This window comes from Larimichthys crocea, chromosome XXIV (assembly GCF_000972845.2).
Source record: "Larimichthys crocea isolate SSNF chromosome XXIV, L_crocea_2.0, whole genome shotgun sequence".
Classification (NCBI taxonomy): Eukaryota; Metazoa; Chordata; class Actinopteri; family Sciaenidae; genus Larimichthys; species Larimichthys crocea.
The window spans coordinates 4154574-4171585 of record NC_040034.1 but is presented as its reverse complement, the minus strand read 5'-3'; the positions used below and the strand labels follow the sequence as shown (position 1 = coordinate 4171585).

Here is a 17012-nt window from a genome sequence, read left to right as displayed (position 1 = left end):
ATGTATATATATATATATATACACACACACACACACAGTTTTCTATTTGTAAAGATCTTACATATTTATGTTTATATGTTTAATTTAAATGCAGATTCAGTTCACTGGTTTAATTTTAACACGTTTATTGTGGTATAGGTTAATTTTAATGTATGTTTATTAGGTTAATCTTAATGTATGTTTATTGTAGTATAGGTTAATCTTAATGTATGTTTATTGTAGTATAGGCTAATCTTTATGTATGTTTATTGTAGTATAAGTTAATCTTAATGTATGTTTATTGTAGTATAGGCTAATCTTTATGCATGCTTACTGTATGTTTACTGCCACTGGATACTTGAATTTCCCTCAGGATCAATAAAGTATCTATCTATGAATAATGAAATAACTGTGTGTCTGTACAGCAGGCTGTATTATGTACATGAGACACGATGTCACAGTATATAGAATATGAGTAGAACGTATGATCTTATAGATTCTACCTTCAGCAGCTACAGCAGTAAAAAAACATTAATGCAGTGGGAATATGACTCCAAAAACATCAGATCTAACATAAAAACACTGACAGGAAACATGATGAGTACTTCTACGTTTGATACTTTAAGTACATTTTGCAGGAGAAGGTTTCTAGTTTGGACCCTGTCTATGTGTGGGTGTAGAGACATGCAGTTAACAGGTTCACTGGCCTATAAGTGTGTGAGTTTGTGTTTAAATATCAGCCCTGTGATAAAGAGACAGCTCGTCCAGGGCGTACCCCGCCTCTCGCCCCAGTGCCAGCTGGGATAGACTCCAGCCCGCCATGACCCTGATAAGATAAGCAGTTACAGAAAGCGGGCGGCCTTAGTGCTGATTACGTCTTCATTGTGAAAATCCACCACCAGATGTCGTGTACACACAAGCATGGCTTTTAATAAGAAGTCAAAGAAATCATACAAGGCGCACGTCTTTGAGTTCATGTGCAGCCAACATGTGGAATGATCACAGTACATGTGCTAATGATGATCTATCCTATGAAACACATGCAAACATTAGAGACAGAATGCTCCTGTTCTTCTTACACTGTTATCCAGCATATATATTTAATATGTGACAGAGATTCACAGGTCACACAACAACAACAACAACAGTAAGACAATGAGACGTTTTTAATACCAGCAGAGGAATGATGCAGTGTCTGATGTGCATGCAGTCTGAGTGGGAACACACACACACACACACACACACACACACACACACACACACACACACACACACACACACACACACACACACACACACACATTATTCTTTAATAATGAACATGGCAGTTTATATTTATTTACTGGAAAAAAGAGTGATATCACTCGATGTTGTAGTTTAATTATGTATTTATGTGGTCTCCCTCTTTTTTATTTGTTTGTGCGTCTCTAAAAAATAATCTGTAAAAAGTTGTTAGTATTTATTTGAAATATTTAAAAATAGTGAAAATAAGATGAAGAAACTAATAACAACTAATCCGGGATTATAAATCTAACAATTCTTGCAAAATTATTTACAGGTTATCCTCGTTATTTTAAGGAAACAGTAAATTCAGCCCACTCTCATGTAAAGTGAAAACCAGCAGTCTGTTTGTTTTTTATGATGTAGAATATTAATTAATGAGCTTTCTGTGTGTTATTTTATATGGCTTCATATTCAGGGTACGGACATGAGAGTGATATCAATCTTCTCATCTAACTCTCGACAAGAAAGCAAATCATATTTTCCAGAATGTCAAACTATTCTGTGATTTGACTCGAATTAAGTTTTGGTGTGATTCTTTACAAAGATGCAGAAATGTGTTTACAATATTACTCAGAGAGGCGAGTATTAATCAAAAATATTATCCAGCAGCAACCTCAGTGAGAGTATATCAGTACTAACGATATCTAAAATATTACTGGGTTTACCACAACATAAACTGGAGATCCATGTGTGTTGAGACTGGCTTATATATTCATGTCCACCACCCAACCCGTCCAAGGAGAAGTTCAAGTTCAACTTTCTTTACTTTCGACCGCCTCGGTGTCAGTCTGAGCTTATTTGATGGCCAGGATGGCGTCATAGGACTTGCCGGTCCGGCACACCTGAACATTGCAGAAGCCGGACCTGTTGAGTATCTGTGTGTACTGGGACGGCGGGCGCTCCTGGCCCTCCGTTTGCACCAACATGTTGAGGGAGAACATCTGAGCCATGACGGGCCCTCGTCTGTTCTCAAACAGCAGGGCCTCCACCAGCAGGACGCCGCAGCCTGCCAGGAGGACGAACACGAACAAAGACACAGAGCACTGTGAACATGTGAGAAAGGAGTGGTGTGTTGTGATGGAACTTTAACTTTCAGAACTTTCAGTAAATATCTGAATCTGAAAAACAAAGCTTGACTGACGTGTCTCTAATCTTTAGAGTCTTCTGTCCTGCTCTGGTGCACAGCGGCACGCTAATTTAACTGCATTAACGTTACTTCTCTCCAGTTGCTGTCTTTGTTTGTGTCAAGAGGCTTCATGCAGTGTCAGAAATGTCTTTATATACATTCATATAATCTACCAAATAAGATGAGATTGACCCCAGTTCATTCCAGTTTAATTTCTGTATAGAAAGTTTGTCGGACTTGTTAATAACTTGGTTTATTCTGATTCTTCCCGTCTCTGCGTGGTGGGAAAAGAAAAACTGAAACTTCTTTTCACAAAAAGAAAATGTATATTTGTGTTTGTTCTTAGTTTCCTTCTGTGAGTTTGTTTAACTTCTGCAAACATTTCTCACAGCAGCTCTGAAGGCGTTTGGATGACTTTGTATGTTTAAACAGTGTTCAGGTTTCATCGGTCCCGGGGGAACAGCAGCATTATTCGCACATTGTGACGGAAGGATATGATGGATGCTCTGTTATGCTGCAGTTCTTTGATTAAAACACAGATTTGGTGCAAAATGTTTCCAACCACTTGAAAAATGCTAAAAATGATCAATAAAACTCAAAACGCCACGTTACGGCTCGAGGAAGACCGCAGAACTTTTTGGTGATTTGAACGTTTGAGATTTTCGTAAGAATTACATTTTTCCTTGATTTGTTGACAAGCACTACTCTTCTGTAAGCTGCTCAGAAATCCTCTTGTTGTGAATTAACGTAGGAAAGCCATCCGTCCTGTGAACGCTCTCGGTCTCTAGTTTGTGGTTGTACAGTTTCATGAGGCTGTGATTATCCTCGAGGTCACAACAGGACATTTTATACAGCGAGGTCTATACTTAAAATGGCTTCCATGGGGACTAACATCATCATACATGAAAACAGCTCTCAGCTCTTTGTGTATTTCCAAAAGTGCTTACGGACCCGTGTATGCAGAAACATTCAAACATTTATCTGTCCATCTGTTTGTCATGGCAGACTGTGTGTTTCTTAGATTGTGATCCTCAGTTTGACTCTCTCTGATTTGACTTGACAAGATAACGAATGTCACTCACTTTAAGAAAATAACAAGCAGCAGACGAAACCCACCTGGTTTGCAGAGGTCATGGATCTTCTTCAGCAGGGTCAGGCACTTCTCGTCAGGCCAGTCATGAATGATTCGGGCCAGAACGTACAGGTCAGCGGGCGGGAGTTCATCACTGAAGAAATCTCCTGCAGGTACGAGAGAAAGTTTGTGATCCCTCGAGGTTTTTGCTGAGGCTGAGAGGTGTTCGTGCTGCATTTTGAATTTTACTGATTAGTTTTAGACAAGCCAGTGTTTTTTTTTCTGCTGAGCGAAGCTGACGGAGTCTCACCTGCTTGAAACGCGACAGCGTCGTTCTCCTGAGAGAAATGTTTCTGAGCTGTTTCTACGACCTGAGGGAGGTCGAACACGGTGACGGAGGAGGACGGATATGCCTTCGCCATCTCACGGGCCAGAGCCCCGGTGCAACCTGGGAGTTATTCAGATGTCATTATGTGAACAGAGTGTAATAACACAGGGGGAACTTTTTAATCTACAGATCATACACACATAAATATACCAACGAGGGACTTCTTACCTCCAACATCAACTATATTCTGAAAGCCGGAGAGATTGAACGCTGTCACGATGTCGTGTCCGTCGAGAACCCACGAGGAGTTCATCAGACCCATAAATTTCAGCATCTCCTCCTCAGAGCTGAATCATTCATGATCAAACTCAGAATCACAAAACGCAGATTTCAACACAACAGAGTGATGAAGTCCTGCAATGCAGCATCTGAAGCAACTCAATCAACACCAACCTGTAGATAGCCTGGAAAACGTCCTCTGCTGGGACGCCAGATGTCTTTTCATTCTGATTCTTTCCCTCCCTGCACGGTGGAAAAAGAAAAGTTTGTTCTTAGTCTCCTTCTGTGGAGTTTGTTTAAGTTCTGCAAACATTTCTCAGAGCAACAGAAGCCGTGGACGCTGTTAGCGACCCTGGATGACTTTGTATGTTTACACTGGACTTTCTACTTTGCTGCCATTAAGGTTTCAAACACTTTCTCATAATTACCAATACGCCAGACCAAAATAATTAGACTGTATGCAAAGAAAAACTGCTGGCTTTTGCTGAAAGCTGCATGAGATTAGCATGAAGGGTCTGCAACTGGAAAGACTTGTGGGTGCTTAACTTTGGTTTCATGAACAAAATTGTTGTAATCTGTCTTTTTATGTAGTTGTGAGCATCACTTTTACTTGTTCATCCTCCCTAATAGGATCTGAGGCTGTCCGGAGAGCAGCTGCCTGCTAACTCACTAACCTGACAGCGTCTGCCAGGTTGTTCCACAGTGGGTAGATGGTCTGGGATTGGTAGATGATCATGTCATGAAGGGACTTGCCGCTGCCTTTGGCCAGGTAAAGATTGGCCACATCAGTGCTGCTGTAGAAAGCTGTTTAACAAAAAAAAACTTTAAATCAGTGCGTCATCAGATCGGTCACAGGAGCAACAGCAGTCATGCATGCGACACCAGAACAGAACCGTTAGTCACGTAAAGGATTAGTCAAGTGAATGCTGATAATCAGTTAATGCTGTCTGTCATTTTTTTCATGCTTAATGTGAAACATTTTCCAGTTAAAGCTTCTGAAATCTGAAGATTTGCTGCTTTTCTTGGTCTTATATCACAGCAGACTAAATATCTTCTGACTTTATGCTGCAGTCATGGAGATAGTTACCTCACTGACTTAACTCATGGGCTGTGCTTTGGACATAATTGTTAATATTCTTAATTTATTGTTACCAGGTTTAAAGCTCTGCCTTGATGTGTGTTTAAAGAAGAATTAACTAGCTACAGTATAAAAATTCTGTTCATCTAATATCTATTTAATTTTGTAGGACACTGAACAGCTACATAGATTTAATACATTTGGAGTAAGATTGATGCTTTCTTGCATATCTGTGTTTTGTGTTCTTTGGGCTGTTTTCCATGGTAAAAAATCTTTGAAGCAATAGTAACTTGCCTCTGAGCAAAATGTCTTTCCTGGTTTGTGTGGAGAGCTGGATGAACTGGAATCAGATCCGATCCCCCGACATCAGTGTGGGACCTCACTAAGGATGGTGTGCTCAGTGTGGTGCATCATCATCATCATCACCGCCTCCTTCTTCTCACCTGTCCCATTTGTGGTCTCCACCTCCAGGATCTCGATGCCCACCAGTGCGTCCAGCAGCCTCTCCATCCCGTCCACGCTGGTGCTCAGCTCCTGGGCTACATGCCGGGCACTCAGCGGCTCCTGAGACTTCAGCAGGAGGTCGAACACTCCCAGCTCACAGGCGGAAAATATCACCTGGAGGGACGGGACACACTTTAACACCAACACCTCTGGATTGGTGGATGTTAGCAGAGTGTCTAACATGTAGGTCAGCTGGTTGGTTACCATGATGTGTGATCATTGTGCTGTCAGGATGAATTATAAGAACATTCATGATCGCTTTTATATCATATCAACAATTTTTTCATCCAGCCAAATCATCAATAACGTAGATCTGAAACAATCAGTCAAATTATAAAGGCAGTCAGATCAGATCATCAACATAATTTAATTTTATCACAAAAATAACATTAACTAGTCACATGTGAATGATTGCATCACACCGAACATCATTAACTTTTGTTTTGTATGAACATGTCAGCTTTTAAGAACCAAACGACTAATTAATCAACTGATCAAATAATGAGTGGTTGCAGCAGATTAATCAGCAATAAACAACATCAGTAGACACACTGCTGCAGACACACACACACACACACACACACACACATGCATGTCACCTTAGAGATCCTGAAGCCGTTGAAATACTCCAGAAGTTTGAATGGATAGTCCAGCTCGCTCTGGGAGAGATGTTCTGCCATTACTGCTCTGCTGACGGACACACGGATCAAACCCTCCCGGTAACAAACCGGAGGAATTCAGCCAAACTTCACCGAGCGTGCACTCCTGAACGTGGACACACAAACCGACACTCACCCGGTGTGTGCGCAGATGATCCGATCCGCGAGGAAGAAGAGATGATTCCTGTTGTTTCTGTGTGTCCACAAACAGCCAAGATGTCGGAGGGGTGTGTGTGTGTGTGTGTGTGTGTGTGTGTGTGTGTGTGTTGAAGTCTGTGTGTGAAATGGTCGTCAGGAGAAGACACACACACCTTTGTCCAGGTTTAGAAGTGATTGGGGGACTGTGGCTGCGAGGGTCGTTAACGACATACACACACACACACACACACACACACACACACACACACACACCTCAGCGTGTGCATGCAGTTCCATGATCTTCCGCAGCAGAAACGGGGGCGCTGTTGAGCTGCTGTTAATCAGCACATGAAGGAACTTTAAAAAGTAACTAAGTACATTTACTCAAGTTCTGTATTAAAGTGTAACTTTTAGGCACTTGAGTGTTTCCTTTTTATGATACTTTATGAGGTGAATATTGTACTTTTACTCTGCTACATTTATTTAATGAATGAAAAAAGTCATGCAATTATTTATTATTACATTTCTATATAAAGTAAATAAAGCAAACTAGATATGATATATATTAAAAATATATATAATATAGATATTATATATATATATATAAATATATAATAATTATAATTAATATATATATATTCTTCCAATACAAAACTGTGCAAATATTTAACTTTTACTTAAATTAATTAATAAATGATCAAATGATTCAAATGATCATCATTATTGGTGTGTCCAAATACCTTTCTTATATATGGAGTTCTAAAAGTAAAATATTAATAATAATAAATAAAATATGCAGTACTAACTATACAACACCAGAGGCTGAAAAAGTATTCAGATCCTTTAGTTAGGTAAAAGTAGTCATAAGTATAAAAGTACAAGTAAAAAATCCATATGCTATTATCTATGTCAACAGAGAAAATATTAATTACCATACTGTGAAAATACTTGAATACATGTATGTAAGTTACATACGACCAAAACTTTAGGTACCACTATACTGTAAAGGATTTCTGTCCCTACATGCTTTCAAATGTTCAGTTTATTAATTTAAAATCTTAATAAATTTTAAGCTATATATGAATTTCCTTATTTACATTTTTTCCAGATTAAATTGTTCCTGCATTTTGTGTAATGAGTCATATCCGATAAGCAGAAACAATAAATCATATCACATAAATAATTTAATTTCACTTTATTTTTGTTATTTTCATTCTGTTCTTCATGAGGGGACGTTGTCTTGACATTAAAGCATCTGATGGACACATTTATTGATGAGCACTCATAATTAAAGAGATTTTAATTCACAGATTTTCTTTAAAACTTAATAAATAATAATAAACCCATAATTCTTGAAGGTTCAGCCGTTCTTCTCAAACTCTTTTCTCTCTTCTCGTGATCAGTTTCGGTTCAGTTTTCCTTTTGGGTTTCTGAACATCTGGAGTTAGTAACTGAGGTTTGAAGCAGCAACACACGATCTCACTGAAACATGAATCTGATCTACATCTTTAACTTTAAATCACGACCCATTGTTGAAATGTGGATTCATGTATTATGATAATAATCAGTCTGGGGAGGAGTTTTATGTCTTCATCTCCTCGGATGTGAAACTGTTTACATGTGTTTCCCTCGCAGGTAAACGTCCCTGAATCAAAGACACTCAAACATTTGAATGAACTATAAAACATGTTCCTGCTCGTGATCCAGTCCCGCCGTCATTAAAGCAAATAAATTCCAGACGTCTTCAATTATTAACCAAATCGATTTATTATGCATGAACAAATCCCTTCCTGCCTCTGTCACGCAGACACGCACACACACACACCCAACATTTAAATACATGACGTGGTGGGAATTCGGCATAGCTCACTTTGTTGTTGCACATGCTTTAATAAAATGATAGATATATTTACAGGATAAGCAACGTCTCCGAGAAAAAAATTCGCAAGAACAGCTCCCGGTCCCGCCCTGCAGCACTTTGCAACTCTTCTTTTTTTTTTTTCCTTTTTCTTTTTTGGAAATTCACCCACGTTTAAAAAGAAGTCGAGAACTGAGAGAAACAAAAAGAAAAGAAACACAAACGATGGGGGTTTGGCCAATACGACATAGCATTATACATATATGGAGTTCATCAACTACATAAATATGGCAGTAACACTGAGTAATTCGTACGGTCTATTTACAGAGTTTGTGAAGTGGGTAAATATTACAGTCTGTGCATGGACGACTGACAGAACGTATGCCTTCGTTAAAGTCTGGGGGACCGAGTCTAGGAAAAACCGACACCTCCATCCGTCCGCTCGCCTCCTCTGTTAGAACGGTCAGGACTGACACAACAAACAAAATAAGGCACAATTAATACTTGGACCATTTTCAGGGGAATCTACAGACTTGCAGCTGGCTTGTGAGGCATGTAAACAATTGAGTCGATTGATTAGGACTGCCTTATCACCTTCCCTTTGTGTTCCCGATTCAGTGATTCAGTCCGTCTGATGTGATTCACAAGATTCATATGGCAAGGACCTTTAACCCCCCAAACCCATCAAAAAAAAATAATAAAAAGAAAGAAACAGAAACAAACAAACAAAAAAAAAAACCCTCCCGCCCGCCTGCCCACCCGCTATGCTACGCAACAAATACAATCACATGGTGACAAACAAAGAAAACTAGTAGTGCATACACTACAAACACAACAGGAAAATGCGACGCCCCGCCAACTTCCACAGCGCTGCCGAGCCCACAGCGCTGCCCTCTCAACAAAGGGGAGAGATGATTTGAAAAAACAGAATCGATTGATTGATGAGCTGTCCGAAGCTGAAGCAGTTTCAGTTGCAATGTGACGGAACCAAAGATAAAAAAAGAGAGAGAGATCTGTTTCCCCATCCCGATCCACTGATCATCTTTGACCAATGTGTTTCTCTGACTACCTCTGACCGACTTCCACCCAGCGCTCAGCAGCGACCACGTTGACCACACTTTTTTTTCCCCCCTCTGGAGAAATGACTAATATATTTTTGTGGTTTTGTTTCAAATACACCTAATGGTACAACCCCTCCCCCCCCCTGACGTGTCTTTAAAAAGCCCTCGTCGAAGGTTTTCTAATCGCTTTCTCTTGGTGGTAATCTTTCGCAGGATGAAGAGGGAGGGAGGTCTGGGCGTCGAGACTTGAGTCCTGCCCCTCCAGAACAGCCACGGCACCGGACAGATTCAGGAGGTGAAGAGTTTGGGGGAGTGTGGGGGCAGGAGGAAGGAGTGGCAGGTAGATCGATGGGGCAGGAGGAGGAGGAGGAGGTCTAAGGGGCTGGGGGCGGTCTGTCGCAGCTGTTTGGGACTCCTGGCTTTGGTCGGTGTGATGGAACCGCTCAGTCGTGTTTCAGGTGGTCCTTGATGTCCTCCTCGTCCGTGTACTCCGACGGCTCGTCTCCGGGCTTCAGCAACCTCCCAACGTAATCGTATTTTTCTGGAAGACAGAAAGAAACAATCTGTGTTCAAAGTGAGGCAAGACAATCAATCATTTGAAATAAAGAACCACGTTCAGTTATAAAACGGTTTTAATCGTCGATGAGTCTTGGATAATTCAAACATTCAGGCCGTGGACCAGAAACATTCGCCACAGGGTCCAATCCAGCCCACGGTGAGTGGACCTTTAATGTGAAGTCAGTGTCCTCGATGAGTCCTTCATATCGGACTGCTCATCAAAAATACAACAACTTGCAAGGACGACAGAGACCAGAGACGATGAATGAAGCGTTGGCAGGTTTGAAACATCAGTGTGAACAGTATCAGCATCACAGCCGAGCTCCGAGGTCGACTTTGTCATCATGGAACGTGCCGGAGCCAGATTTAGCACAAAGCTGAGTCATTTGTTACATTTATGGTTGGAACTGATTGAGGAGATGTCATTATTTATAGGTTATGATGTAATCCTCCCACGTGACGTCAAACTGAACTCTGTGACCGCTGTATTAACATGAATAACTGACTTCTTGTTTCAGCTCCGACATCTTCTTAAATGATGTGATCGGTCGCCATTTGGGGCCGCCATCATCCGAAGCTGCCGCTCGGTCCAGCTTGTGTTTTTTGCATCGAGCAGACTCGCTGCGAGTGTCCAGAGACTTGTTATTTAAGTCAGCAGAGGCCAGTCCAAAATTAGACACCCAGGATTCAACGCTGGCCTTCAAAATAAAACACTAGCTTCAAGATGATCGACTATAACATGATGTAAAAGAAGAAGGAGCAGCCTATGTTTCCTTCCAGTTTCAGTGTTTCCGGTTTTAACGGTTTTTCAGCAGATGTGGTGGAAGTGAGGATATTTTTAGTTTGCTGCACATCTGCCGAGTTCAGTCCAAAGATTCAAACTCCACGTTTTAGAAACAACTTCTGCTCAGAGGGAAATGATTAGTCAGTTTGATTGAATGATTAATTTTTTTATGGTTTCAGGAAAACTGGATCACAATAAAGTTTCTAATCTAATCATTCAGCTGTGAAATAAAGTTTTGGAATAAAATAAACAACGTGAAGTATGTTAAGTTATCTCTGGGATTTTATAGACCACTAACAATTATTTAACAGATTAATCTGCCATTTATTTTCTCAATGAATCATCAGTTAAGTTAATTCCTTTCCTTGGTGATGTCATCAAATTGAATTCCTGCTTTTATCTGGTCCAGAACACAAACATCCAGTTTACAATGATGAAACAGGCAGTTTGCTCTTTGTGCTTAAATAATAATGAACGATCTTTGACATTCAAAAACCTTTTTGTGTTAACGTGTTTCGTTTTTTCTTCTCTAACTCTCTGCAGCAGCGTTGTGTTGTTCGTTCACTGTACAGCTGAGTTCAGACAGAAAACTTATTGTCTCGTTATTTTGCTGTGGGGACGTTTTCTCTTCTTGTTGTTCTGGCTCTACCTGTCTGCCGCTGCGACCTCTCACACTGCATCGTTCTGTTTTGTGCAAACATTTACATGAAGTCATGCATCCGACGCTTTTATCGTGAGTGCAGCAGTTTGTGCCGTGTGCCGCTGGCCGTACAGTGAATCTGCTGTTTTATGCAAAGCTGATTTCTTTCTACATATAAAGTAAAAACAGATTTTAGTTCAATAAAAACTGAAACTGTCAACGACGCAGGTTTGTGTACCTGATAAACAAAAATCACAACAACAGCAGTGATGTCCACAAACTAAAGGAAGACTCTGCTGTGTCTTGTTCTTGTGTTTGCGTTCTTCAGTTTGACCCCACACTGTGGGACAGGCGGCGAACACGGCGGATGATGTGATGCGTCTGTGAAATCTGAGCCGAATCAATATCTCAGGAGCAATTTTCTCTGCTGGAAGCGTCAGGAATCAAACCTACCCATGAACTGCATCTCCCACTCCCTCACGCTCTCCATCTGTACAGCGTTGAGGTCCGACAGGTCGTCGTACTCGTCCCTCAGGGCGTCTTTCTCCAGGCAGAAGGTGGCCAGGCCTCTCGAAGCATCCCGACCCGCGAAAATGCCGTAAGGACCGTCTGAAGGAAATGAATGAGAGTTTACACACAGACAATCACTCTGACTTTATTTCCGTGTGAGGTAATCCAGGCGTGCTACTGTTACTTCTTCTGGTCAGCAGCCAGTGAACACAGTGAGCTTCCTGCCTGGTTTGATCCGACCGACTGTTCCTCATGTTCTTACAAACTGATTTAACGAGAGCGAAGGCGCTCGTAAAAAACAGTTCCCACCAAAACAACAAGTTAACCCCTCCCTGATTAAGTCAGACCTGCGTCACGTGACTGCTGCTCCACAATAAAAGCCTTCCACACTGAGTGAAGCACCTGAATGCAGCGTGGACACGGTGAGTTCACAGAAAACATCAAACATCCATTTTTCTGTCAAACTGCTGAGGGTGACTCAGCAGAAAGTGTAATTAGAGCTGGAGGCTGTTTCAATACGGACGACATGTTTAAATGTTCTAATTAGACCTGAAGATCAGACACAGAACACTCGTTACTCTTTTCTTTGTTGCTTGTCTTGGTCTTATCGTTTCACATTAAATAACAAATTTATTTATTGAGGGAAGAACTGTAACTAATCAATAATAAAACAGCCCATCATCCATGACCTGTCAGTCAGTTTCTTAATTAATCAATTAGTCGTTTGCTTCATAAAAAGGCGATTCCCTGAAATGTTTCGTTTAGTCCACAAGCCAAAGACTGTTAAATAATCAGACTTCTACCTGCTGCGTAATGAAAGCCACATCACTACTGACTGTTTCTGAAAACAGGCTGAACAATGCTAAAAATAAAAGTCTATAAAATAACAAACAGGCCAGTATAAGTAGAATATAATATAATGTGAGAGGAACACAAAAAAAATCAAGTATTACACGACAGAAATAAAGTGAATGACAGATCGTGTGCATAACATAATAATATATTATATTTATATATTTTAGGTACGGCTTCTTCAGCTGACGGGATTCAGTTAAACCTGCATCAAACTTTTAAAATCACATCAGAACATATCGAACATGTTGGATTACTCTGCTGACAGCCTGCATTCATGCAGCATGTAAAAGAGAAAGTTCAGCAGTGCTCATGTTTCAGACGGAGATAAAGTTTGACGCCTGGTTTAAATATTTGCTTCTGTTTCTTGTCCTGACATTAAAGTTAAAAGGACCTCGCGTGTTATCAGACAGCTTTAACATCCCGTCACTCTTCAGCCTCCGTCAAACACTTTGTAAACATCTCCTGAACTTTTCCCTCCGTGTTTCACGTCTTCCGTCATCTTCCAGAAGATCATCTGACCTGCATGTAAAACTCTGCAGGCTCTCTGCAGCTTTTCTTTTCTTTAATTGTGCAACAGCAAAAAAAAAAAGAAACCAAACAAACAAACTGCCGACCGCGGAGCAGAGACGTCTTATCACCGCAAAGATTAGATGTGCTCCAACGTTTCATAAGAGCGTTTAAAGATAAACCACTGAGTAACACCACAGTGACATGCTGATGCTTTTATTTCACCGTCTATTCTTAGTCGGATTGTTTTTAATGACTCAAAACAAAGAAAAGGAGAAATTACTGAGCCAGAGTTGTGCTCGGAAAAACGTGAGTGTCAGCTGTAGGTAGCAGCTCCAGCTGGACTCTCCTCCGAGCAGCAGCACATTTTCACATTTTCACTTTCTGTGCAACTTTGGGTAAAAACACAAACGTTCATGCAGCTGCTGAGACGCACGGAGCAGCAAACCGTGACGACATAAATCAGCTTTCAGCCTCCTGACGGATCATTTTAAAGATAAGGCCCGGTCAAACTCTCAAAGCGTACGTGTGCGTTATGAGTTGAGTGAGCTGCACTGGATCGGGACCTTGGCTCGGGCCCGTCGGTGTGGAATAGCAGACGTGACATGTGAGCCTGCTGAATAATTATAGTTTATTACAGAGTTAATGGAGGAGTCGACCAGGTCAGACTGCATGGCTGAAAGCTGCCATGTGACAGCAGAGACATGCAATATTTGCTTTTCTATATTTGTTATTCTCTTTCCTGGGAGCTGCACTTCACTGTACACACCTCACACACCTGTCCACAGCTACAAACACACCTCACACACCTGCCCACAGCTACACACACCTCACACACCTGCCCGCAGCTACACACACACCTCACACACCTACACACACACCTCACACACACTTTACTTGGTGCAAAGCTGCTCATCTTCATGCACGCTGAGTCCCATCACTGTAAACAAGCGGCGGGCTGCAGCCCAGACATCCAGACAGAGTGTGTGTGTGTGTGTGTGTGTGTGTGTGTGTGTGTGTGTGTGCACGTCGGTTCCGTCCATTCAAGGTTCTTTAACTGAAGAACTCAGGGCGGGAAAGTTTCCCAGCTCCAGCCTGCGTGCATTTAAAGTTCAAACAAGCGACACACTTAAAGAACTTAATTATCAAAAAACTACGGAAGCCCTGAGTGAGTATGGAAAGTCTAAAGTTTATTAGATTATTGCAGGAAACATCAAAATCATCTTAGATACGTTTGTTTACTTCATTTGTCTTCTTAAGATCTCGTGTTATGTGTGTTTATGTCTCGGATAAACAATAAAACAATAAAATTTATGAATGTTTGACCGCTTTGGGCTTCCATAAAACGTAACTAAACAATGTTTTCTTGCAGTGATTTAATAATAAACTATTCCTTTGTTTATTTATGTCGAGTTTAACTCGTTATTAGAAAATAAAACGTATGAATGCATGGCAGCTCGGGGCTTCCGTATTATGACACAGGTACAGCAAGCTATAAACTGAATATATATTTATATTGTTTATATTTTAATACTTGTTGTTTTTTTATATCTTTCTATATTTTTTGACTTAATGTTTCCTTGTCAGTCCAAAACTACTTAAATAAACTTGATTCTGATTCATTATTATTCATGAATAGTTATTTTTAACTTTAGTTTAACGTGTTAGATAAAAAGTTTAATTATTTTGTTATAACAAATAAACATTATTCTCCTTTTAACAAAAGAAATAACTAAAAGTCTTAAGTTCACAACAGTTAGCATCCCATTCAAAAACACACAGACAAAGCCTGGGAGCTAAGCTAAGCTAAGCTAAGCTAAGCTAAGCTAAGCTAAACGAAGATAACATAAGGTGAGCTAAGCTAAGCTAAGCTAAGCTAAGCTAAGCTAAGCTAAGCTAAGCTCCGGCGGTTTGCGCCTAAATTTTTGTCCCGGACAAACTCACCACAGGAGCGGACGTGTCAGCCAGCTCACCCCCCGCCACACACCCACCGACCGCCTCACCTTTCCCGTAGAACTTCTTCCCGCTCGTCACGTCGAACACCTTCATGTTGACGGCCATCAGGATGCGCGGGTTCTGGAGCCCGTCGTACTCCCGCAGCTGCTCCAGCGTGAAGTCCCGTCTCCTCATCTTGGGAAGCGCCGAGGCCTCGTCGCCGCCCTGGGCCGCGTCGGAGACGAGCCGCCGGCCCCAGCGCCGGTACACCGCCACAAACACCGCCACCGCCGCGAGCAAAATGGTGATATTCAGCAACATCGCGCCGAGGCCGAGCCCGTCCGAGTCTTCCGCTGCCCCCTGCCCGCCGCTGGTGTCAACTGGTCCGCTCGAACTGTCTCCATCGTCCGCCATACTGCTCGGTTATAGCGCCTAACCCGCCCCTGGACCGTGCTGCGTTCACGTCCTGTCGGGAAGAGCGGGACCACTAGTTGAGTGTGTGTGTGTGTGTGTGTGTGTGTGTGGTGTCAATGGTGCAATGAAAAATAAAAACAAACCTGTCTTCATGACACATATACAAGGCTGCAACCAACGTTGGTTGCAGCCTTGTATATGTGTCATAAAGACAGGTTTCACTATTGATTATTCTAATTATTGATTTTAATGATTAATTAATCAATCAGTAAACAAGACAAAGGGTAAGTTTTTCTGTGGTACAACCTCCTAACGCTGATATCCTCATCAAAGGTGAAAGATGTGACAATTTTGAACTTTAAGAAACACGTTTTAAAAAAAGGCACATTAGAAACTGTCTCTGTTTGGACGCAGCCAAGATATTTATGCACTCTATGATTCTTATTGTATTACATGTTGGGGACAGGCTGGAGAAACAACCATAGGACCTCTTGAGTCCATATACAAACAAAAAGCCAATGCATTTCCATCACTGTACTGGAAAAATACAATTCACTGAGCTCTGAGAATTTTAGAATATTTTCTCCATTAGATCCTCCAGAATATCCTCCATACAGATTGGACCGTGCCATTTGTCGCTCTGCATTTGGGCGATCAGCCACAGCTCAGGTGAACGCCTGATAAACTTCTACCTGACGATATAAAGAGCTGCAGCTCCATCAGTACATTTAAAACCACATTAAACAGTCTCAGCTCTGTAGCCAGTGACACTGTGGGTGTATGTTATGTGCTATGTAACTTTGTGTTGTGTATTATGTGTCCTGTGTGTTTTTTGCTTTGTGCTGTTTGTTATTGTGCTGTAATATGTTTTAATTGTGTCTGCAGATGAAGAATAGCTGTAAGATAACTCAAATGTAATCGTTTGTGTTTAATAAGAAGAAGATATACTTTATTAATCCCACAAACAGGGAAATTCTTTTTACACTCTATTTTATTTACATGCATTTTAACCCAGATACACACACATGCAGTACAAGGCAGAGACATGCAATGTTTGGAGAGAGATGGTGGAGTGATGGGCAGCCAGCCTGAGAAGCGCCCAAGCCAAGTCCCTATGGACTGAGCTACTGCTGCCCTGTACATGGTCCCATTAAATAAAAAATGTCCAAAATCCACAAAGATACTCACCAACCAGACTTTACTGTTATATAAGACAACCAGAAAACATGCTGGAATGAGCTATGAACCTATTCCTCATGTACTTAATTATCAAAAACTACGGAAGCCCAGAGTAAGTATGGAAAGTTTATTAGATTATTGCAGGAAACTTCAAAGTCATCTTATATACATTCATTTATTTCATTTGTCTTCTTATAACTCGTGTTATGTGTGTTGGATATCTTGGATAAACAATAAAACAATAACATTTATGAATGTTTGACC

General features: G+C 41.1%; 2 protein-coding genes across 2 annotated transcripts; both read right to left on the bottom strand.

The window, feature by feature from the left end:
- Positions 1-1274: 1274 nt before the first annotated feature.
- Positions 1275-6711, bottom strand: asmt2 (acetylserotonin O-methyltransferase 2). The gene is made up of 8 exons (XM_027274536.1): positions 6250-6711; positions 5590-5764; positions 4743-4872; positions 4243-4311; positions 4018-4136; positions 3772-3909; positions 3506-3628; positions 1275-2269 (listed from the first exon to the last, which is right to left on the bottom strand). Exons 1-8 carry the CDS (start codon positions 6328-6330, stop codon positions 2058-2060), a joined length of 1047 nt encoding a protein of 348 aa, XP_027130337.1. The 5' UTR covers positions 6331-6711; the 3' UTR covers positions 1275-2057.
- A 1479-nt stretch (positions 6712-8190) lies between these two features.
- pgrmc2 (progesterone receptor membrane component 2) lies at positions 8191-15618 on the bottom strand. The gene is made up of 3 exons (XM_019278021.2): positions 15224-15618; positions 11802-11957; positions 8191-9907 (listed from the first exon to the last, which is right to left on the bottom strand). The coding sequence occupies exons 1-3, from the start codon at positions 15567-15569 to the stop codon at positions 9810-9812; spliced, it is 600 nt and encodes a 199-aa protein (XP_019133566.1). The 5' UTR covers positions 15570-15618; the 3' UTR covers positions 8191-9809.
- Positions 15619-17012: the final 1394 nt, after the last annotated feature.

Coding starts and splice junctions, on each gene's coding strand:
- asmt2 (XM_027274536.1), bottom strand. CDS start 6,330: ATGGCAGAACATCTCTCCCAGAGCGAGCTGGACTATCCATTCAAACTT. Junction 4,137..4,242: donor GTTTTCCAGGCTATCTACAG/GTTGGTGTTGAT, acceptor TGAATGATTCAG/CTCTGAGGAGGAGATGCTGA. Junction 3,910..4,017: donor GAATATAGTTGATGTTGGAG/GTAAGAAGTCCC, acceptor AATAACTCCCAG/GTTGCACCGGGGCTCTGGCC.
- pgrmc2 (XM_019278021.2), bottom strand. CDS start 15,569: ATGGCGGACGATGGAGACAGTTCGAGCGGACCAGTTGACACCAGCGGC. Junction 11,958..15,223: donor GAAGAAGTTCTACGGGAAAG/GTGAGGCGGTCG, acceptor CATTTCCTTCAG/ACGGTCCTTACGGCATTTTC. Junction 9,908..11,801: donor GTGGGAGATGCAGTTCATGG/GTAGGTTTGATT, acceptor TCTGTCTTCCAG/AAAAATACGATTACGTTGGG.